Source organism: Carassius carassius, chromosome 24 (genome assembly GCF_963082965.1).
Source record: "Carassius carassius chromosome 24, fCarCar2.1, whole genome shotgun sequence".
NCBI classification, from domain to species: Eukaryota; Metazoa; Chordata; class Actinopteri; order Cypriniformes; family Cyprinidae; genus Carassius; species Carassius carassius.
In genome coordinates, this window is record NC_081778.1 from 29,428,997 (window position 1) to 29,454,925 (window position 25,929).

A 25,929-nucleotide genomic window follows, 5' to 3' on the forward strand; every position below is an offset into this window, starting at 1 on the left:
AAACATTTAGTCAATTTAAAACAGACTTATTAATATAAACTTCTGCTAACTCAGAGGGTTTGAAATTGATAAATCACATGAAAGATGGGCTATTCAAATTCTTGTTAAGCCAAATTAATTGAAGGATGTGTCTTTTCACACTACAGTTTTTGCCACAAACTTGTGTCCTCTCGGACAGTTCATGTAAGGTTTGAAACTGATACTTCAAAAATGTATCAAAATTCATGAAATATAAGGTGTTCGCTAATTATAAAATAATGAATTTCTCATTGCTGCTTATCAATGAAGTTGCCTTTAGAAGCTCACATGCAGTGCATCAGCAGCAAATCTTAAGTTTTAGTAGCAAAAACAAACATCAACAGAGCAAAAAAAAAAAAAAAATCAGAACTGGCATCATCTTCTCACAGTCCCTTGCTACAGTGGTAAACAGCTCGCGCTAGAATTCCCAGCGGTACATACACTGATGATGAAATCGTAATGTGGTTCAGAACCAAATAGTACAGTATGACGAGTGTCTTCTAGCTCAGCTATAAACTGAACGATCAAACCAAGAGTCAAAAACAGCCTCTTCAGCACTTTAGACTAGAGTCACACACACACACACACACACACACACAAAGCTGCACCTGAAGATCCTGATAATTTGTGTCTCATCTCATTGTTTTATTTCAGTCCTGAACCTTTCCTAGGCTAGTTGGAGTGCAATAAAGTGTCATTTGTGAAGGCCCACAGCTAGAGTTTAAGTTTCTACAGTTCATGTAAGGTCACTAAACATTTGCCTTTGTTCCTGAATGGTTTGACATCTTGCCGTGTACAGTCAATGTCGCTGGTTACAAGCAAAAACTAAATAAATAGGGCCAAAACATGATCCAAACATGATTTCAGTTACCCTACAGACTTAAAGTCCAAAGCATTTCAGAAGTTCTGATCCTGCTGGGCTGTACTGATACCCCTGATGTTCGGCAAAACGACTTAAGAGGCGGTCTGCAAAAAGCCGCTGGATTTTGATTTAAGAAACCTATTAAAGTTAAAGAATTTCTGGCATTGTTGCAGGAACGTACACGAACATTTCATTTGTGGCTACTGTGCCTATTCAATTACAGGAACTGCTAGTCTCAGAAATGAAAAGAAAGAACAGTTCCCCTCAATTTCCGTTTTTTTCTTTCTTCCTCACTAAAAGGGTTCTCTTCACAGCGGCACTTGTATGTTCTGTTCAATAGCAGCGAATGGTCTACTATTAATAAGCCTTGACGTTCATTTGTATTCATTTGCGGTGAGGTTGAAAGTGTATTTCTTACCGAACTCTCCTGGCACTGAGATCTCATACACACAGGATTGGCCCATGGTGTAGTTGCGAGGGTAGTTTGGGGACAAAATCGTGCCCTCTGAACCCGTAGACCGGCTTCCACATGGAGCTGGAAGAAACAAACGAAGGTTCAGCTTGAATGCATGTATATATTTAAAACACAACCAAACCGTTGGCTATATGCGATTAAAAAGACTTTAAAGGTGGAATATATCATTTATTGTTTGTTGTACAGACCAATGCATGTGGATCAGTTATCTTTATTTCTTGATTTGAAGCTTTTTACATAACTTTACATTACACAACTCAAACTATTAAAAAACTATTTAAAAATGCAACATTTATGGCACAAAAACACTGAAAAAAAACAAAGACGAATACATACACACACACACACATATACATGAAAATATACAATTCTAAATACAACCCGAATTCCGGAAAAGTTGTGACGTTTTTTAAATTTTAATAAAATGAAAACTAAAGGAATTTCAAATCACATGAGCCAATATTTTATTCACAATAGAACATAGATAACATAGCAAATGTTTAAACTGAGAAATTTTACACTTTTATCCACTTAATTAGCTCATTTAAAATTTAATGCCTGCTACAGGTCTCAAAAAAGTTGGCACGGGGGCAACAAATGGCTAAAAAAGCAAGCAGTTTTGAAAAGATTCAGCTGGGAGAACATCTAGTGATTAATTAAGTTAACTGATATCAGGTCTGTAACATGATTAGCTATAAAAGCTTTGTCTTAGAGAAGCAGAGTCTCTCAGAAGTAAAGATGGGCAGAGGCTCTCCAATCTGTGAAAGACTGCGTAAAAAAATTGTGGAAAACTTTAAAAACAATGTTCCTCAATGTCAAATTGCAAAGGCTTTGCAAATCTCATCATCTACAGTGCATAACATCATCAAAAGATTCAGAGAAACTGGAGAAATCGGCCAGGAGACCTTTATTGGATGCCCGTGGTCTTCGGGCTCTCAGACGACACTGCATCACTCATCGGCATGATTGTGTCAATGACATTACTAAATGGGCCCAGGAATACTTTCAGAAACCACTGTCGGTAAACACAATCCGCCGTGCCATCAGCAGATGCCAACTAAAGCTCTATCATGCAAAAAGGAAGCCATATGTGAACATGGTCCAGAAGCGCCGTCGTGTCCTGTGGGCCAAGGCTCATTTAAAATGGACTATTTCAAAGTGGAATAGTGTTTTATGATCAGACGAGTCCAAATTTGACATTCTTGTTGGAAATCACGGACGCCGTGTCCTCCGGGCTAAAGAGGAGGGAGACCTTCCAGCATGTTATCAGCGTTCAGTTCAAAAGCCAGCATCTCTGATGGTATGGGGGTGCATAAGTGCATACGGTATGGGCAGCTTGCATGTTTTGGAAGGCTCTGTGAATGCTGAAAGGTATATAAAGGTTTTAGAGCAACATATGCTTCCCTCCAAACAACGTCTATTTCAGGGAAGGCCTTGTTTATTTCAGCAGGACAATGCAAAACCACATACTGCAGCTTTAACAACAGCATGGCTTCGTCGTAGAAGAGTCCGGGTGCTAACCTGGCCTGCCTGCAGTCCAGATCTTTCACCTATAGAGAACATTTGGCGCATCATTAAACGAAAAATACGTCAAAGACGACCACGAACTCTTCAGCAGCTGGAAATCTATATAAGGCAAGAATGGGACCAAATTCCAACAGCAAAACTCCAGCAACTCATAGCCTCAATGCCCAGACGTCTTCAAACTGTTTTGAAAAGAAAAGGAGATGCTACACCATGGTAAACATGCCCCGTCCCAACTATTTTGAGACCTGTAGCAGAAATCAAAATTGAAATGAGCTCATTTTGTGCATAAAATTGTAAACTTTCTCAGTTTAAACATTTGCTATGTTATCTATGTTCTATTGTGAATAAAATATTGGCTCATGTGATTTGAAAGTCTTTTAGTTTTCATTTTATTAAAATTTAAAAAACGTCCCAACTTTTCCGGAATTCGGGTTGTATTAATACATACTAATAGCATACAAATAATACTAAATGTGATGCATTTTTCCCTGAAATTGTTTAAATAGTATAAATCTATGTTGTCCACAATTATTTATTGATTTAATTATTTTGTCATACACATACTGTGCCACAATAGTAGAAAAATGTTTCTGCTGTTATGTAGTTACATTATAGCTATATAGAATTATTATAGAATTATATTACTCATGAAAAACTCTTATGAAACTTTATTTATTTTAAAACTGACTTGTAAAGAAATATGGATGTTAATACACAATCTACTTGCAGTTCATTTAAAAACATGTGGCATAAATAAAATGTTAATTTTTGCCTCGGGGCCAAAACTTTATTTTTAATGTTTTATGGATGAGTCCCACTCTAAGGATGAACCACAGTTATACAGAAGGCAGCGATAGGAGACTCCATCTCATGCAAATCTACATTTTTTTCTAAAACAAATTTGTCAAAAATAACAAGTATATAAATAAAATTAAGTAAAACTTTTGCTTTGTGGAAAGTGGAACAAAATGAGTCCACCTTTAACTGAATGTTCATTTGAGAAGGAACTTTGTACCATTTTAACAAAGGCAACATAAAGTGAGGAGTAAATCTATATAATATGGCACAATATGACAGCTGCGGCAGGAGCGCTAGAGTTATAGTGAGCATTGTTAACAGCGCTCAGTCATTCATCAACCAGTTAGAACAGAATTATAGGCCTGACAATAATAATTTTCAATCTCATTCTCGAAAATACAACCTATCGAGTCTTTTTAAGATACAGTCTTTATCCTATCATCGATTAGAGGGCCGTTTCAATTATTTCTTCACAATAGGCCAAATTATTTAGCATAATGCAAGAGAGATAGCAAAAGTGGGGTAAAAAAGTAATTAGGATCTAATGGAGCAGGCAGAAGCTTTCATCTAGTCATACTTTACAAAATATAAATCTTTCTTTCCAAGTGACATTTATAGCCATTGACTTGCACAAGTGGATAAACTGCTGCCCCGTTGGCATTATTTGATGTGAAATTCAAAGTCTCAGTGCAGATTTATTATTGCTGATCCCACAATATTCTGTGGTGAAATATTAATTTCGGAAGATTAGCAAACAAGACACGGTGACAGAATCAATACATCAAGGCGTTAAAATCATTCACTCCTGAGTCTAAGAACATCATCATTTTTGACTCATGTTATAATTGTTCATCTCTGCAGATGACAAGAAAAGTGTTTACAATGTTTCATGTCAGTTTTAACATCTCCCAGTGCTAGAGTTTAACAAATCTATAAATGTCTTTCTAAAAGGGCCTATATAATTAAGATCCATCTTTTCACACTGAAGGGATTCATACACAACTGTTACCAAAGCTTCAACATTCACTGATGCAGCATCATGATGCATGAAGATCTGGGAGTGAAAACATTTGAGAAGGATAATGTACATTTTGCATTGCATTCAGTACTGCCCTTAAGCTACAGAAATGATTTAAATGTTTCCCAGAACAAAATACAAATACAATATACCTTGATCATTCAGTTCCAAAAGTTTCCCAAAAGCTTGTAGAGTTGTGCACTTGTCTCTCAATTGTCCTCAGTGTGAAAACATGGATGCCAGAATCATACAGTCACTCTTGGAAAGGGGTCAAATATGATGACGATGCTAGAAAAACAACTAATGTGCAGGATCTGGAGGATTTTTCACAAGAACAGTGGGCAGCTGAACTGCTCATAACAACAACTTTCACAAAACAAAGAAACAGTCATTGATCATCCAGATAATGTCACACATTAAGAATCAAGTGTTCATAGACTTTTGAACAGGACCATATGTGAAAAATGCATCTAATTATTTTGTCTAGTGGACTATATGCATACATAACAACTTTTAAATAGCTTATACAGAGTAGTACTGAACGAGAAAAAAAATGAATGCAATTTTTATTTTGTCTAATTTTGTTAAAATTCGTAAAATTTTACAGCGAGTTATACACTCACACATAAATACACACAGCATATATGATTTCTGATCTAACTTGAACTGAAACTCTGTCATTTCTATCTATATAATATACTGTATCGCTCAATGGTTACAATAGCCAATTACAATCCAAATATCTGATTCATTAAGTAAAATATTGTAAAAATAGAGTTCTCAAATCATCAATACATTTGACACTTTTTATAATTAAATATTATTTTAGCATCATTGAGATACATTATAATTTTTATTAACAGTTTGAATAGTATTTAATTATATATTTATTTTATATTTCAATTTTTTTATGTTTTAGTCATTGTTGTCTTTTTGACATATGTATTAGTTATTGTTTTATATGTGTCTGTATATTCTTTTATACAGTTTTATTTCATTTTTAGCTATTTTAGTACATTTAGATAAACTAAACGAAAATGAGAAATAAAAGCTGAAATAAAGATTACAATGAAACTAAGCTTTTGTAAGTAAATTGTTGAATTGATGCATAGAATTGATTGAGCTGATTCACAGAAATAAATCTTTAACACTGTGTTTAACAAAAAAAGAGAGATGTTATTAAAACATGTCACATAAGAGAAGAAAAGATGGTAAAACTAGTCTGATAATCACACTGACTTCTGGAAACTTAATAGCCAAATAAAAAGCACTTTAACAATGTTCTCAAATCATTACGACTATATTGTAAAGATCCAATAAATCGCACAACCCTACTACAGACCTAAATAAAGCCAGATTATAAGTATATTTAGTTCTGACTTTCTTTGTGAGTGATAAATCCTCTCCAACTCCCTATAATTCACACTCTCCGCACATGCACATGTACACCGTGTCCCAGCCGTCTCCAGAGACACAGGTAAGACGCAGCACATAATCCAGCATCTCTTCACACCCGTGAGCTGGTCTAACAGTGTGTAAGAGACAGCTGTTAGATGATCTGTCAAGTCCTTGTGGTTTGTGTGCACTTGTGAGAGGATGACAGTCCATACACAAGACCCCAGCACAAACACATCCATTATTAATCAATGCTTTGCATTTTAAAAGACCTGCTTTAGATTTGAATATATTTTAAAATGTCATTTATTCCTGTGATGTAACGCTGAATTTTCAGCATCATTACTTCAGTCTTCAGTGTCACATGATCCTTCAGAAATAATTTTAATATGCTGACTTGCTGTTAAAAAATTAAATGAGAATTATGTCAGATAGGCTACTATTGGTGTTCAATTATTAATACTTTATTAGTAAGATTATTATTTTTTATTAAGATTTTTTTATAATGTTGAAAAATGTTTTTGCTGCTTAATATTTTTTGTGAATGTATTTTTTTTAGAATTCTTTGATGAAAAAAAAAATCAAAAGAACGACATTATTTCAAATATAAATATTTTTTTACATTATAACATGTCTTTACATTCACTTTTGATCAATAACAAATAATTCTTTAAAAACTTATTTTAAAACTCTTCATTTTCCAAATAAAAAACATTTTTAACATTAAAATAGAAAACGGTTCTTTTAAATTTTAATATTTCACAACACTACTGCATTTTTGATCAAATAAATGCAGCCTTGGTAAGCATATGAGACTTTTAAAAGCTTATAAAAAATCTTAACATGTGTAATATATACTAGAATGGAGTCAGGTGACTGAAATGTGATGTGGTTAAAATGCAAGATTTCATGACATCAACCACTTGCTATATATCAGAAGCTCTGTGAAGATCATTTGCAAATTAGTGCAGAACAATGAGCCATTACTAAACCATTGTGAGTTGTTACCCGCTGGACTGTTACCTAAAACCATCACTTCCCACATGATGCATTTCCAGCACAAACTCATTCAAAGAGGGTTAGCAAGGCCACCCACACATGCATGCATGCAGAAAAAAGTACTCTGAAATCAATAGACCAGCCTTTGGTCCAGATCTGTACAGTATCAACTCAAGGATGTGTCAGATGCATTATGCACAAACATGTGAAAACTTCTGCCATTTCTTTGTCATTAATTTCTCTACCATCCACTTTTGTCCTCTATTAAAAAAGGATACAAAGACCTCTCTGTAAACTACATGTCTGCACAGAGAACAAATACTTGTCATTGACTGATTCATGGGTATCTCTACCAGACTTCTCAACTAGCTTAACCAGCAAGCTTTTTCTGAAAGACCTTACTTAAAAATAATAATCTGACTGTGCATTATCATGCAAACATCTTAAATAGTAATATCTCATCTTAAAAAATGTCACTGTAAAGACAAATTGTACCTTCTTGTTTCTGTGGGGGTTATTGATTTGCATCTAAACTCATAAACCAGACTCCTATAATGAGGTGATTTTTGCTAGTTATTATCAGGGTTTTGTTGACACTCAATGAAAGTTCACATGCATCCTCTTACTGTGATTACACCTAATCAGCCGACGCATAAGTTCACATAAATGCCTTAAATGATGTTCATTTATTAGCAAAAGGTCATCACAGCTCAATTTAGCCTTTTTTTTTGACATTTTATTCACAGTCTAACATGTGGAAGTTTTCTAGCATGTGTTTTTTTTTTGTTTTTGTTTTTTTGCAAAACATATTTTTCTAATTATTATTTTCAAAAGTTATCAGTGTTTTGGAGTACATGTAAACACTCTCATGTTGATCTGTTAAATCCACACTTTCATTCACAAAATGGAGAAAAAAAAAGGATAAAACATGCAAACATACATATCCCACACAGCTCCAAAAGTAGAGCGTCATGCAGGTATTTGGGTCTTAAGGGAATGTTCTTCTCATATTCAGAGACAGTAAAGATGGAAACGTGAGCGTACCTTGGCAGCTGGGCAGAGCTCTGTTCCACTCGGGTCTGTTGGTGCCGCCCATGACACAGGTGAGACTGGAATAACCCTGGAGCTGGTAGCCTGGATCACAGTGGAAGGTCACAATGGAGCCCAGCTTATAGTCTCCACCCAACCGAGTGCCATTCATCACGCTGCCCGGGTCAAAACAAGCCTCACGCAGTTTAGCTATACGGGAGAGGAACACAAGACATATGGCGTAAGATAAAGCTATAGAAGATGAAAAGATCTGAAGGGATAAAAATGGCAAGCGCTGAGTCACTGTCAGCCTTTTAAAACATTCCAGTTTGCACTCGAGCATCTTGAAACTGTATATCATGACAATCCTAAAGGAGCTGTTTACCAAAACATGAACACTCTGTCATCATTTACTTGCCCTCAATCGATAAAAATCAATAAGTGCATTGCTCAAGGGCACAAATCCAGTGCGAGAACAGCCCCTTTCGGGCTCTTTAACCACCAGACCGAAACAAAAGAGCAATTACCTTTGTATTCCAGATGGAAGCCCGTGTAGCTCACGGATCCATCGCTGCGGAAGGCAATGTGCATGATGTTGGAGCTGCTTTCCACCTTTTCAGGCAACTTGCTGTCTTGAAATGTGCCGATCAGATGACTGTTGCTGTGAGGTCCATCATAGATGTACAAGAAGTCATAGTTGGGCTCAATGCTAAAACTGAGAGAAGACAAACACAATATAGGACCAAAACACAGTGCAAATGGTGATCTATCGACTACTTTTCTACGCAATTTACTCCTCCTGAAGGATTAGTTCAACCACAAATGAAAATACTGTCAGCATGTCATTGCAAATCATTGCACACATAGGCATCAAAAAGTGAGATTTTAGAAAACTATAGGAGGATTACAGCACACGGTCATTTAAAGCTTTTTGATGGCGTTTTATGTACATTATGTGCATTTTCTCTGTGTTCCATGGCAAAAATAAAAGCATCCAGGTTTAAAACAGTCGGCAATGAAAGAATCTTGCTTTTTAGATAAACTAGCACTTTAAAGCTTGGTATCCACCTTATTTTTCCCGTTAGAGTGTATGTGGCCATTTATAAATTTAGGTGTGTCTAGTTTCTGGTGTCTTTCGATTCAAACTATTTTCAGCTGTACAAAACAGCTAATCTTGCTGCTTGATATTACAAACTGGTGTGTCTTACCATATTATTTTAATGTATTAACTTTTTTTTATGAACACACTGGTTTGTAGAGCAAACAGTTTTACCGTTTACTGTTTTTCGTGTTATTTCCCTGTAGCTGCGAAAGAACTGAAAGTCTCACACATTCACAGAAAATGGCTTACTTTCGAATTTGAGGAATAAGGTGGATATACTGCAAAAAAAAATGTTTCTTACTCAGCATTTTGACTTGTTTTGCAATACAGATATTTAAATATTCTTAAACCAAGCTACATTTACTTGAGAAGCAAAAACTGAATATAGCTTGTGATGTCAAAGAAGGAAGCTTGTTAAATTGTCATGTTTTACAGCAATCAATATTACCATTCCTACACTGCAAAATAATGATTTAATTTTTTTGTATTTTTGTCTTGTTTTCCAGTACAAATATCTAAAGAATTGAATAGCAGAATAACAGAGTCCACACCACAACTAAAACAATGAAGGCAAATAGAAATAATATAGTTGGAATCACTTTCAGAACAATTATTTTCCAGCTGATGAATGATACAAATATTGATAGCTAATCAGATTCAATCTGTCACGAGCTAGAGAATTTATTGAAATTCTTGAGAAATAAGTGGCAGATGAGCGTGCATTTAGAATAAACAGATGATATCGTTTGCTGGTGTGGACGCTAATATTGTTATATTTATTATTATATTTAAGTATTTTAAGCATAAACTCACTTCATTCTTATATATTTTAATTTAAGAATTTGTAGTTAATAAGAAATTCTTTTCTGTTTTCTTCCTTCTTTTTTTGGCAGTGTAAAATGCAAATTGCTTTTAAAGTATGAAGGCTGTAAAACAGGAAAGATAAAATAAGCAGCATCCTATTATAAATATGAAAATTCATCAAGTGCTTGTTGACAACATCACAAGCTCCATCCAATTTTCACCATGTGCCCAGCTGAGGCTGTTAAAACGTGCCTGTGACCTTCCTAAAAGACCTTTATGGTCATCTGAGGCAGAAATGGTTTTGAAGAGCCTTCTCTGCATGTTTCAGGTGGGGAAACATCCGATGTGGGTGGAAAATGCACATAAATGGCACAGTGATGCTTTGGGAATATGCTCAACTTCTTATTAAGTACAGCAATGAGAGCAGACGGCTGTTTATTGTCCCAGGATGACAACAGTAATGCACCAATAATATGCCATTAATTTGAGACAAATTTGTAAAAACTGCAATAACGTCACTTCAAATTATGTCTTGCAGACCTCTCAGAGAATATCTATCTTGAGAGATCTTTTTCCAATTACTACACTGATTGTAAAACACAATTGTAAGTCATATGTTAATGTGACTTGTTTTTTTGTGCTCAGATCACAGTTTGATACCAGATTCTAATTTACAGTCTAAGATGGAACAGCTATGTGTCAGTGACGTGGCACTCATACTCACTTCATATGTTCAGATGTAATAACTTATTCAGAGAAACATAAAAAATTCACATCATGCTGACAACAACATGAAAACATCTCCTCTATGATCAACCTTTTCAAAAATTCTGTTTGATATTTTATATGGGACAAAGTCAAAATTTCTAGGTGGTTTATCCATCTTGAGATGGATATATATATATATATATATATATATATATATATATATATATATATAGTCATTAGAAGGCTGAGACACTTAGGGCAGATTTAATTAAAGCAGGCTGGAATAATCTCTTCTTTTTAAGCAGTGAAATAAGCACTTGAAATGAAATAAGGCAACATTTCTATTTTTCATTTAGTTTAAATTGATACATTAAAATAACCAAAACTCAAATAAAAATATACAGATATACTTATAAAGAACAAGAACTATTGAAAATGACCAAAACAAAACAAATACACTAAAATTAAAATGATAAAAAATAAATTATTAAATAAAAAATAAAATATTAAATAAAAAGATTATTCAAAATATTATTAAAACCTATAATAGTATATCAGTGATGGTTACAACTTCTTTTTTTTTGACAACAAAAAATGATCTTCCTGTTTTCAGAGTAATATTTAGTCCTTCAAATTGATGATCATACCTGATAAATGCCAAGGAAATGACGTAATCAGGGTGAACCGTGATGAACCAGTCGCAGTCCTTGCTGTGCGGGTACGGATGGGGGAAATTTGGTGACAGAATGAATCCAGATGAGCCTGTAATATTTCCACCACAAGGAGCTGGAAGAGATTATAAAGTATATAAAAACTTTTTTCCCACTCACAGTGTGCAAGCGCTGCTGTTTTATTTCAAAATGGCTAGATATCATATGAGTAAATGACCATCTTGGCTAATTAATCATTCAATATCTAGCTATGAGTCAAATTCAAATCGCACCATTAATATTCATGAGCAAAGCTGATAGGTTCCCGCCCCCCCAGGGTTCAAATTGTTCTAAAGCTCCTGCTCTGACTTTCAACCAGATTGACCTTTAAAATGACTAAATGTGACTCAAACTTAAAGGCAGTTGAAAGAAAATAGGTTTCACAGACTCCTGGTACCCAGAAAATAAATGCAGTTTCCTAGAAGCATTTATCATGGGAAGTCTTCACCCCAGTTTCCCACAACCCAGAACTGTTGAGTGCTGTGATCAGAAATTTCCATCAAAGAGATTTATTATTTCAGGCCTTTTATAAAATGTTATTCAAGTAATTTCTGCTAGTTATTTTAGACATTTCTTCAGAGCTGACAAGTGTGAAATGAGAGGCCGTCCGTATTTTCTAGGCATCGTGCAGCATTGCTGCAGATTGAATGAAAATGAATCTCACCGATACATGTAGGAGGACTGGGCTGCCAGTAGAATCTGTTGTCCACCTGTATGCAGGTGATCCTGGGCTCCCCTTGCAGATCGTAGCCCGGATCACACGTGAAGGTCACGGTGTCGCCAGGCTCTTTGCCCTCTCCGCTGCGGCTGCCATTCATGGGCGTCCCCGGGTCCCTGCAGGCGGTGGCCACTGAACCTGCAAAATGAGAACGATGATCAGCTGTGCTCACTTTTAACTTACCAGGATGTCTCCGCAGGAGGTAGCATTTCCCGCTTGGAAAAGAGGTTGCGTGGCCTCGGTAGCAAACAATGGCTCACTGGGGGCTCTGCTGAGCAGAACACCATCTAATACAGGTCTGAAATAAATCTGAGCTACAGTACAGCAGTCCTGCTTGACTGAAAAATCACTCGCTAATGGATGCAGTTTTTTTTTTTATACTTACGTTGAAAAAAGCTTTTACTTTTTTCAGGCAGAGGAACCGTTATTTTGGCCAAGCTTCCTTAAATTCAGAGTGTTTTGTGCAAAAAGTTAAAGGTAATAAAAACAATCCATGAATTTTTATTTTTTTTACTAAATGAACTTAAGGAACATACAATACCATTCAAAAGTTTGGGAGTGTTTCTATTTTGACAGAAATTAATACTTTCATTCAGCAAGAATGCATTAATTGAATCAAAAGTGACTGTAAATATTTGTATAGTGTTAGAAAAGATTTCTATTTTAAATGCTGCACAACTGTTCTCAAGAGTGATAATAATAAGAAATGATTATTGAGCAGCAAAATCAGTGAAAACAAATCGTATCAAAGTTTTGAATCGATTAATTTAAATTAAGGGTTTGGAATGATTCATAAAAGATGAATCAAACAAATTTTCAGCACATGAGACTATAATAACGACACACACCATTATAAAATTAATAGTTTAGAACATGATTTTTTATTTAGTCATACTATGCACCCCTATTAAAAATGTTTCACTGTTTATCGCCATTAAAGCCTCATTAGGTCTAACTTTTTTTTACTCAATACTAGAACTGTGTACTGTGAAACTCTGGTTTTAAAGAAAAGTACTCACTTGAGAAATCAATGGCAAATCCAGATTTGCTAATGTAGAAGTCCGTCTCAAACTGGATGGTGACCACATTAAGAGTGCTGTGAACACCATCGGGTAACAGTGAACCACTCACTTCCTTCAGGGCCATCTCGTTTTCCGGATGCCCGTCCCAAACCTTCAGGATATCATGTGATGCCTCTGTGTCAAATGCCAAGAACTGCAGACTAAAAAATAATAATAATATAAAGCCTGATTCACAATCATTTACATAGACTGAAATTTACATCCCCACACTTAATCAAATCAAATAAATAATTAGGTAGCACTTCATAATAAGATTCCATTGGTTAAAGGGATAGTTCACTCAAAAAATTAAAATTCATTTACTCACCCTCAAGTTGTTACAAACCTGTATAAGTTTCTTTCTTCTGTTGAACATAAAATATGTTTAAGAAATTTGGTAACCAAACTGGACTTCCATACAATTTTGTATTTTATTTTCCATACTATGGAAGTCAGTGGGGACCAGCAACTGTTAGGTTACCAACATTCTTTAAAATGTATTATTTTATGTTCAACAGAATAAATAAATTCAGAATTTTCATTTTCCCTTTTCTATCCCTTTAACATGAACTTTTGTAAATACTAACAAGACTAACATCTAAAGTACATAAACACATTATTGAAATCACAAGTTGTATCTGTTAAAGGTAAACTGTGTCATTTCTATACTAACATCACCAAATCAACAGCAAATTTATATGGAAATAAATATAAATTATAAGTATAAATATAAATATAACTATATATTATAAGTGTTTCTTCATATTTTAATTGAAGAATATTTCTATTTTATGTTGAAATAGCTTTTTTTTCAGTTTAAATTCTAAGTCTTAGTAATTATGTTATGAGTTTTTGTTTTTAGTTATATTTATATTTAATTTTAATTTATATTATTTTAGTTTTAGTAATTTAAGAACCTTAACTTCAACTTTACATTTCATGTAGTTGTCGAACATTTCTATTGCTATCTACAAAAATGACAAAATAATCAATGAATAAAAGTACCATAAAATAAACTCATATGACTGTTTGAAACATTTTATTTAATTGTTGTTGCTAGTATGGCAAAAAATTACACGGGACCTGAGCTTACATGACCTAACAAATAACAGTTGTATTTGTATTTAATAATAACGTATTTACTAATGTTAAGTTAATGGATTAATAAGTTAATTAACTAACATGGGACCTTATTGTAAATAGTTATCAATAATTATTTCAAGCTGACTTGCAATAATTTCTTTACTGAGTAAGTGTGTCCCTCATGCAGCACTGTAAACAGGTCAAAGACCTCAATCATACCGAAATAAGATGACATTTTCCAACATGTAGAGGTAGATAAACTTCACTTGAGGTCAGGGTCAATGCAATCTGTTTAACATTAATAAGCTTGACTCTCTCCTATGCAATATCAATGAATGACTTTAACCAGCTCTCTAAATTCCCATTTTGGCTTTCTGCACTCTGTGCTTTGATATCACTAAGGCACTGACAGTAAGCGTCAGGCTAAAATATCAATTCATCTCTCTCACAAGTGACTTAATGAGTCACCTGACAGTGTTTCCGGAGTCCACCTCAATGGTCCATGTGCAGCGGAGGTTGTTGTCATATGGGAATGGGTATCCGGGAGACAGTATCCGTCCGGATGACTCACCTTTAAAACTTCCCCCACACTCCGCTAGAACAGATCAAAACAAGAAGTTATTGCGCTGTCAACTCCCACCCACGAAGATGATGTATTTGGTCAGAGCTTTCTTTCTGGTGTTAATGATGAGCTGCGGAGACTCGGGCCGCTGGAATCTCTGTTGCTGGATCTGACACGACCACACCACCCCCTCACCATCCCGAAGTGGCCATGCAACAATGGGCCGTAATTATGCATTCACGAGATGCCACTTTTAACTACGTTGCTTGTGCATGTCATTAATTAAATGTTAAATCTCTGTCCACGTTATTTATGAGCTTAGTCTTGCATGAAAAGCTGTGGACCTGTGGTTTTCATGTTCATTACAGTAGTCTCAGACACAATATCTGCAGTACATTGCTCATTAAAGCACTTGTTTCTGTAGCGCATTATGGAATAGCCGGATGATCTCACGATCAAACAGGCTTCCTTGTGACAAAGAAACTACTGATATTACAATGGTCATGTAATGAATGCAGAGACGGCTCAGATGGACAAGGAATAGAAAGCTGGCCCCTGGAGATTATTATGTCTTATATCTTTTCAATGCCCTCTTTAGAGCTAGAGTGTGTCTCTCTTTTTTAAATACTTTCATATATTCAAGTTCAATTTGCAGAGACAACTAAGTAAACCATTCAAAGGTTGATTGCCTTGAAAAGTGTAAACAGTAACTCGATGGCGAAATCAAAAATATTTTTGCTTGAGCATCACAAGCGTAAAGCAACATTTTAAACTAACCAATCACATTAGTTTGGGGCGGGACTATGCATTTGTTCAACCTGTGGTAGAGTGGGTGAAGAATTTGGGAAACCTGTTTGAATACAGTCAATATTATTGCACTTCTTCTGAAATGTATTTGTCTTACTGCATGAAAATATAAAACCAGTTAATAGGACTTAAATATATATATATATATATATATATATATATATATATATATATATATATATATATATATATATAGGTACATATTGGTACCATTTGGAAGGGTACCAGAGACAACTTTTATTTTTCTTGAGAGTAGGCTATGATATTATGGGTAAAAATTAATGTTGCAAATGATATTTCTCAGCTAACCACTTAAAACAATAACCAGGTTGTGCCACTTACAGACCAGCATTGCCAATAAAGCCTGAATAATGAAAGTAAAATAACGCAGCCTAAAAGTGCACAAACTAATTTTTCATAAAATTATCTAACAACCCGCATCCTAGCAACTCAGAACACCTCATCAATCACCTAGCAACCATTCAAGCAACTCAGAACACCTTAGTAATCCTTAGCCACATCCTAGCATCAATTCAAGCACATCAGAACACCCTGGCAACCCCCAGCCATATCTTTGCAACTCAGAACACCCCATCAACCACCTAGCCACACCCTAGCAACCAGTCAAGCAACAAAAGACCTCAGCAACAACACAGAGATACCCTGGCAACCACTCATAGACCATGAAATCACAATATCAACTTGTGCTTGTCTGAAATACTATTGATATTAACAGAACATGAAGGTTGAAGTAACAGTACATGGTCAACAACTAGCTGCTTAGTCATGGAGGAAAAACTCCAGAACCTTTAGCAAATTAATATTGTATACTGCACTTCATAACTGCATGTGATCTGTTTTGTGAAGAGGAAAAAATAAATGTGTAAAGTGTGGCTAGCTTATCAGCTAGCTTTTGAATGAAATATTTAGTACAGCCTCAATGTGCACTATTTTGATGTCTAAATTCCCAAGGTGCTGTCATGAGAGCAAGCAGACCCTTGAGGCAAGCCTCCAGCATCTGCTCACCGGATACCATCTGCACAGAGCATGGCTACTTCATTCTGACTCTGTCCTTCATCAATTTCATCATAAAAAGGCAAGTTTATGCTGGACTTTCAAAAATACCGACAACTCTATGAGGCCAACTAACTTACGTGTAGTTCTTTCGTTTGCCTGGGATTGAAGTGCTCTGAGAAAGAGACTTTGTTCAGAAAACATTGTGATCTACCTGTGCTGACTACATACTGTAGGTAGCTGTGGTAGAATCTTTAGTGATATGCAAGTGACTTATTTGGACTTATTATAAAGACAATTACCCGAAAAAAAATAACAATCAAACAAACAAATATGGCACATATTCCAGGCTGGTTTATGCTGATTAGGGACGCCTGGCTAGTAGACCAGCAAAGTCACTCTGTTCATTATAGAAGCCCGTTTCCACCATGGGAAATTAATGAATAAAAAGGTAATTGTGAATTTTTACCTCACAATTCTACCTTTTTTTCTCGAAATTCTGAATGTACATCTCACAATTCTGACTTTTTACTTTTTTTCCCCCCAGATTTCTGAGCTTATATTATATACTTATATTATTTTTCAAAATTAATATATAAAATGCAATTCTGACTTCTCTAAAAATTGTGTGATATAAACTCAAAATTTCTAGTTTTTATGCGTTTTAAAATGACCTTTTTGTTGGTCAAATGGTCATGCAGCATGACGAATTAATTTCTGAAAGTATACATTATCCATGTGGTTTCTCAATTAATTTGGCATAATAAAAACAGCATGTTGGATCACTGAGAATTTATATATATGTGTGTGTGTATATATATATATATATATATATATATATATATATATATATATACATATTGACAGAGTATAGCAGCCCATATACTGTAGCCATGCTTAATGAGTACGAAAGTGCCTAAGACATACTTATACTGATAACCAACAATGCCTTGCTAGTTAAACTAGTGGAGGAGCATGCAGATGCTGTAATGCGATTAGCAGGTTAAAAAGTTTGAGCATCTCAGTTAACTATAATTATGCAGCTGGTGGCCAAATCGCCATCCTGGACAACATCCCAATCTGGGAAGCAGCAAACAGGGTCCAAAACATAAAATATGCTGGTCTTTTCAACATGGTAATTATAAATATTTACTCTCCAAATGAGTATGTACTCAAAAAAAAAAAACATTTTCCCCATGAGTATTTCAAGCTTGCAGTGTAAATCTCAAGGCTACGTGAGCAAAAGGTTATCTAGTCATTAACACAAGCTCTTATAAGAACATTAAACTCAGGATTTGAGCAATGATCCAATCTCTGATTAACAACGCAAATGAATCCTTGAATGGCAAAATATAAAACACAACCAGTAAACATCTAAGCTAGCATTGCTAAGCTAAATGTTTTGTAGTTCTCATATGACCAAACAAGCAGGCGACAATAAGATGATATACTGCACGTTAACAATAAATCACTAATGCAACATATTTATATTAATAAACATTCCTAGCGCATTATTCATGCAAATTAAAAATTACTTGCTGCAGCTCTGAAATTACTTTGCATTTATAATCAATATCCTGAATCATGTAGAAACTAAAAATGTATTAAAAAAATATTTAAAAATGAATTTAAATTTAATGCAATTTTAATAATAAATTTGTGTATGTATTTAATTGTTAATTTCTCTCATTTCTATATTGTTTAACAGTAAAAAATGAATTTATTATTTATGTCTTGAATCATGTAGATTTTTTATTTTTAATAATTTATGTTTTTATTTTAATATACATATGTGTGTGTGTGCTACGTAATACATTTACATTTGTAAAATAAAAAGTTTACTAATAACATTATTATGAACTAAATACAATATAGTAACTTTAACTTTCTGTAAAGCTGCTTTGCAATGATTTGCATTATGAAATGCGCTATTTAAATAAACTTGAATTGAACAATGAAAAATGCTTAAAAAATTGTTAGTTGATGATACAGTACCTAATGCAACTAAGTCAACTAATGCAACTACCTAATGCAACTACCTAAGCCAATGAACTGAGCCTTACTGTAAAGCATAACCATGGTTTACTTAAAGTTGTCTCTACTGGCATAAAATAAATTTAAGTCTTGTGTTCACAAAGTCTTGAAGCAGCCATACAAGGTGACAAAAACAACAACAATTACGTTAATCTTCACAATGCATTGGGATCAAAGTTTAATTGGGTAAAATGTGTAAGATGGAGAGGGACTGAAATCAGGCTGTAAACACATCAAACACAGAGCTTCCGTTAGCGCCGGTGCAAGGCGCGTGACGGATTCTAGCAGATCCATTATTCACAACAAAAACCTGCAAGGTGTATGTAGTCACACAACGGACACAGCTGCATGTGCAATTAAGTGGAAGCCATGTAAGGACAAATGCTCAAGATTGAGGACGCAAAATGCACTGGCTGTGTTTGGAATAAAACTAACTAGCTTATTGAGTACTGTACATAAATTATAGTGCATGCTATTTTTAAATAATAAGTGAAAGAAAATGCAGTTTTTTATATATACTGCAGATAATTATGGTAGTAAGATATTCCGCACACAGCCGATGTCTCATCCTGCTTTATTTGAAGGGTTGCAATGGATTACCTATGCATGAGGGGAGCGGGTGGTCCCAAGTCCGTCTCTCACCAGTCATACATCTCAATATGCTGCTGCCATGGAGACTGTAGCCAGGATCACAGTGATATGTGACCACGCTGCCAGCAAAGTGGCCTTGGTCACTGATTTTGGATCCAAATTGAGGCACACGTGGTTCGTCACAATGAGAAAGTTCAAAACCTGGAGGAGTAAAGCATGCGAAAGGAACATCAGTGGGGGGTTTTAATGATTTCAAGATTACTGATTTCAGATTAAAACTTCTTGCTTGGGGACATCTTACCATGTATTTATCATTTTCATTATTCATCACCCCCTTTTCCCCTTCCTTTTTACTATTCAGCTTTTTATCTTATATATACATATATATATATGTGTGTGTGTGTGTGTGTGTGTGTGTGTGTGTGTGTGTGTGTGTGTGTGTGTGTGTGTGTGTGCACGTGTGCGCGTGTGTGCGTGTGTGTGTGTGTGTGTGTGCTCTTGTTTTTATGACATATCAGGACAAAACTCTGTATAATGACATGGGTATGAGGACGTAACCCATGTCCCCATTTTTCAAAACGCTTATAAATCATACAGAATGAGTTTTTTTGAGAAAGTAAAAATGCACAAAGTTTCCTGTGAGGGTTAGGGTTAGGTGTAGGGTTGGTGAAGGGCCATAGAATATACAGTTTGTACAGTATAAAAACCATTACGCCTATGGGATGAACACACTTTTCACAAAAACAAACCTGTTTTCATTTTGGAGTGGAGTAACCCTTTAAGCTTAATAAAAAATTTTGAAATGTTATAAAAAAAGTTATAACAATAAAAAAAGTAGTTTTTAGTGGACTATAATAAATCTGACCATCATACTGCAATCCATTTGTTTTTCTTTCTCTTTCAATTAAAATATTTTGCATGTTCATATTTTTTGCAACAAGAAAATATTATTATACTCTTTTACAAAAATTGAACTGACATAATTTCCTTCACACACAGCAATTTTGCAGCTGTTAAGATTTATTCAAAAGTTATTGCACTTGGTTTTCAAAAGTACAAATACAACACTGAACTTAAAAATACATACATTTAATATTTATATATTTATATATATTATCACACACAAACCTAAATAAATTAGAGAGAGTGTGAAATGTGTGTTCTAAGAACATTTATTTTCTAAAAGTTAACATTAGTCATACATTTCACACACTCTCTAATTTATTAAGGTTTGTGTGTGATAATGTGGCCATGGTTGAAGAAACATGCAGCCGATACTTTAGAGACCACCCAGCAAGGTGTGGAATTGCCCCAAGCTGCTGGAGTTCAAAACAGAGTACAAGACCAGAAGCATGCGCATCCAAACATGCTTGCTGAGCATTTCATTTCAAAACCACGGGTATTATTATGAAATTGGTCCTCCCTACTGCTACTGGATAAAAATGTCCACTCTTCTGGAATGGTTTTCCACTAGATGTTGGAACAAGGATGTAGGAATTTGCTCATTCAGACAAAACAGCAGTACTATTAATCAAAAAGTGGGTGCTCGGATACTTTTGTAATGTGTAAAAATAAAACTGTAATGGAGTTCTTAATTGTGTTTCTGCTTCATAAAAATCATATCAATAATTTCAACAAAGTTAACTTCTAAAATCAACTGAACTGCAGGGCTGCAAAATTGTCGCCGAGCTTCCAAATGAAGTTCCCACTCTCTCCTTTCTGATTTGTACAATTAAATTTAACAAGTAAACACAATTTCCTGTGTATTTCCTATGTCATATACAATTACAGTGAACAGGAGCACAAATGATATGATTCCAACCGTTTAATCCTAATCAGATCTTAATGAGAGAATGATACAGCTAATTAATTCATTAAAACTAGGTGTGGGTGAAAGTGCTTTAGGAGTTACTCTCCCAGTTTATGGATAATATCAGATCCATTCAGCTCTAAAAACTAGTCTTGTGTGAGCACTCATATCATATCAGACAGCACTAGCAGAATTAATCAAGAGAATATCACATTAATGATGATATTGATACAGTAAACTCAGAAAGTACAGTACTTTTGACTACTGGCATAAACTCTGTAGCTTATTCTGCCTACCACTACATGTGTAAGTGGGCAGTATAAGCTGCAGAGTTTATGACAGACGCAATATAGGTGATTTTTTCCCCCCTTTATGCTTTTAAAAGAAGTCTCTTCTGCTCACCAAGGCTGCATTATTTGATTAAATACAGTAAAACATTAATATTGTGAAATATTATAACAATTTTAAAGAATGTTTTGTATTTAAATATATTTTAAAATGCAATATACTCTTATGACAAAGCAGAAATGTTCAGAAAATATTAAATTTCAAAAAACATTTCTTATTATTATCAGTGTTGAAAACAGTTAATGTAGCTTAATATTTTTTTTAACTGTGACTATAACCAGATGTACATCTTATGTTATGCATTATGTATTATAAAACACAGTATTTAATGTGTGAAAGTCTTGTGATGCTATTCGTTACTGAACATATATATACTGAAATATAAATTTTTCCATGTTCTTGCTACAAAATTATTTACAATTATTACAGAAAGCACTTTATTTCTACCACTCTCTCCTTTACAAACACACACACATACTATACAGTACAGAGACACATTCGCTTACACAGAAACTTGTTGTAAGCGCTGCTCTGATGTTTTTTTATCAGTAAAACAGTTTAACAACTTAAAAGCTACATGTAATTTCTCACAAGCGATGTAATACTGAGCTGTTCTTGAAGCAGATTAATTTACAGTTTCGCTACTTAGTAGAGAGGACAAAACCTGATGATTGTCTTGAAATTCAACATCTAAACAATATTTGAGGTATGATCACCATAGTATAAGTGGAATACTTGACCCAGGTCTGTTGAATTATTGGAAAATAATGCGTATCCGATGTATAATTAATTATTTCAACTTTGCATTATTTTCTAATAATTCAATGCTGTTAATTATTACATAATCTAATCTAATCTAATCTAATAATATAATATAATACAATATAATATAATATAATACAGTCAAACCAAAAAATATTCAGACAACACTTTTGATTTTGTTTTACTAGTGGGTGAGGATAGCAAAATAATCGAACCTGTGATATATTATACCCAAAAATTCTTCATGGACTACCAGAAAAAACGGATAAAAACTTGGGACAAAAAAAAATGATTCAGACTTTCTGACATTGTAAAGATAAATTTGTTCTGGCACAGTTTAACTCTGAGTTCTTATCATATTTTATTACCATTTTCTAAACTATAGTGAATAAACTGTGATAATGTGTGAAATGTTGAAGGTGTCTGAATAAATTTTGGTTTGACTTTATATATTATATTATATTATATTATATTATATTATATTATATTATATTATATTATATTATATTATATTATATTATATTATATTATATTATATTATATTATATTATATTATATTATATCATGAAAAAACATCTAACTGAAATGGTGTGAGACTAAAAAAGGGAGAAGCTTTTTGGGTGAACTCTTCCTTTAAATGATACCTTGTTTTAAGTTCTCTTTCACTTTTCTTTATTTTTTTTTAGCACAGCTAAGGTCAAAATCCAAATGCACATTATCAGTGCCTGATAGACAAATAAAAGGCTATCAGTGTCACTCAGTAAATGAGCAAGTCCATCTGAACGCCTCCAGCACTGGGTATTAGTAAGTCAACCCTCCATTCTCAAAGAGCCAAAGTGGTGCTCAATATCACCGTTAACCTCATTCACAATCATGTTTTCTGCACTCTGGGATGTTACTGTTACGCGAGAACCAGCTATAATCCTGCAGTAGAGCTTGGCACGCTTTATGATTAAGATATTAACATATTAGAAAACTTCTCTTGAGAAAAAGAAAAGCCTATAATTTCAAACAAAGGAAATTAAGAGTCTCTGTGCTTTCATGCTTTCCATGCATAAGATGCAGCTAATTCAAAGGGTTTTATTTAAAAAGCAATAAACCATGTGTGTGGTGTAGCGAGTATGGGAAACAATTATACAGTTCAAGAAGACAATGAAATGAAGATATTAATCCAGAAATGAAAATTAATTGAGCTAATATATTCCGCTGTGAGGTGAGAGGTGGCATATGACAAAGATTGAGAGGGAGCAGGAGATCTCAATCACACGTAGTATATGTATGTAAAACAATTACTACACCTGCCCATAATACTGTATTGACAACTACATTATTTTACATTATTATTTGACACTTGGTGAGTTTTAATTTGTGACCATTTTTGTACAATATCAGTGCATTGACAGCATCCTAAATGTAAACCTTTATACGTACACTACTGTTCAAAAGTTTGGAGTTGGTAAGATTATTCTACAGGAAAGAATACTTTTATCCAGCAAGGATGCCTTAAATTGAATAAAATTGACAGATCATGTGACCTAAAAAAAACCTATGCATTACCGGAATAAATTATATTTTAAAATACAATCCAATAGAAAACATATTATAAATTATACTAATATTTCACAATATTGATTTTTTTTCTCTTTCTTTTTACTGCATTTTAGGTCAAATAAATGCAGCCTTAGTGAGCAGAAGAGACTTCTTCCAAAAACATTAAAAACTGACCGCAAACATTTGAATAAGAAATACTGGGACTTTTATACGGGTGCAGGAGTTCATCCCCACAATGGACTCCCATTTATCAGTAAATTATGGCGAAGCATTGTGTGAGAAAATCTGTTTTAATTTAAGCTTTATGAAAAACAAATGGGACTAATAAAAGTACAGTCATTTGCACTCTTGGTAGGACTGAATTTAATTATCATCAAAGCTCATCAAGTCTGAAATATTAGTGAAACACTGTTGATGTTACACGTCCCACTCAATTATTGCTTCCGTTAGCTTGTGGGCAACACACGACTATAGTTTCAGGAGTTTCTGAGCTCTACACATGAATTTGTGAAGAGCCCAAATGAAGTTAATCAAAATGTCTATAGCATGTGCTTCATGCACGCATATTGACACTATTTTCACTTTTGGGTAATACAAGCTACACCGTGCAGGCAGTTTGTGACAGATTAGGTCAGGATAGGTTGTGACTGGAAGCTAATGTGTGTGTTTCTATAAGCAGTGTGGAAGAAAGCAAAAATATGAGAAGACTTACTGCTGTAAACCAGCTTAAAACCCTCAGCCGTATCCTCTTGATCAGAATAAAACTCCAGCCACAGGTGATTCGATGTGCTGGTCAATGACTGACCCAACATAGAGGAACCTGAGAAACCTCCCAGAACTTCTGCCGTGTTGTCTGGACCATCATACAACTGGGTAAACAGACCAGACAAATCTATAGTGTTCTAAGGTTTTACTAATATTATGAAAAACATGCAGTTTTGAAAAAAATTGGTCAAGTGAATGTAAAAAAAAAAAAAAAAAACATTAAGGGAATGTTATATTTTTTTTTTTCATTTTGCAAACATTATGGGAATGTTACTTTCAAATGTTCTCTGAATTATTTGAAATAAGTAGCAAGCAGTCAAAAAAAAAAAAAAAAACATTAGACTAACATCCAACTAAGGCCCCGTCCACACAGAGGCGCGTTCAGCTGTATACACATACATTTTGTATCGTATAGGTGTTTCGTCCACACAGATCCGGCGTTTTGGGAGAGTGAAACCGATACTTTTTAAACCGCGACACTCTCTGTGTGGACGCACATATTTCTTGAGACTGGGAGAAAGAAGTTCGAATAGGCAAAGCTCTGGCTTTGTGTGGACGCAGCCTAAAATGTTTCAGAAAAACATTCTATGAACAATATTCTGTTTTTGTGCTAAAATTCTGAAAACATTATTGAAGGCCAGAAAACGGAATGCGGTTCTATTAACATTACTAGAAAAAAAAAAGTTTGTTCGTAACATTGGCAGAACATTCTCTGTTAGGTGGATTGGCATTAATGTGTTACTAAGGAAACAATAGATTGCTTTAAGCATTTAAATCCATTCCAAATAGACAAATATTGCCCAAAATAACACATTTTTGATTAGATGATGTGTTTCTGGTACTTTTAGAATCAAATGAATGTGTTGCAAGCATGTACAGACTCTGATATAGGTGTATACGCAGTACTTACCTTGAGAACGTCACCATGAGATAGATTAAAGGTGCTAGCTGAGATGTTGATTCCTTTTCCTGCCTGTACTTGAATGTTGTAGATGCACTCGTGGTTGTTCTCGTAATTGCGAGGGTAGTTTGGGGACAACAGGACACCGGCATTCTTGGAAACAGTTGAGCCGCACTCAGCTATGGACAATGGGGAACCGTAGTGACACAGTGGAACAGCAATGCATAAAAAGTGTAAATTTGGGGAAAAAAAGAAAACATCTAGGTATTCAGAAAGACAACAAAACATGCAGTAGATTAAAAAAAACCCATCTTGAACAACATATTTTGTCACCCCTTAGTTGCATTAGAGTCAGTACTGTATAAAAGCAATGCATTTAACTTGACCTTCAATTTTCAACATGAAGAAATATTATCCTCAGTTTCTCTGTCATATAATTACACTGTCAAAGGGTAAGAAATCGTACTCAAAATTTGA

At 34.4% G+C, this 25,929-nt stretch overlaps 1 protein-coding gene across 1 annotated transcript in view; it reads right to left on the reverse strand.

Moving 5' to 3' along the window:
- LOC132103410 (CUB and sushi domain-containing protein 3-like) overlaps window positions 1–25,929 on the reverse strand; it is a 173,260-nt gene that overhangs the window by 115,153 nt on the left and 32,178 nt on the right. The window contains exons 17-26 of the mRNA XM_059508491.1: window positions 25,462–25,631; window positions 24,499–24,655; window positions 19,325–19,516; window positions 14,776–14,902; window positions 13,183–13,385; window positions 12,110–12,301; window positions 11,383–11,521; window positions 8,649–8,836; window positions 8,137–8,331; window positions 1,299–1,415 (exon numbers count right to left, since the gene is read on the reverse strand). Coding sequence (XP_059364474.1) covers window positions 1,299–1,415; window positions 8,137–8,331; window positions 8,649–8,836; window positions 11,383–11,521; window positions 12,110–12,301; window positions 13,183–13,385; window positions 14,776–14,902; window positions 19,325–19,516; window positions 24,499–24,655; window positions 25,462–25,631 — 1,680 coding nt within the window. The remainder of the gene's footprint in view (window positions 1–1,298; window positions 1,416–8,136; window positions 8,332–8,648; window positions 8,837–11,382; window positions 11,522–12,109; window positions 12,302–13,182; window positions 13,386–14,775; window positions 14,903–19,324; window positions 19,517–24,498; window positions 24,656–25,461; window positions 25,632–25,929) is intronic.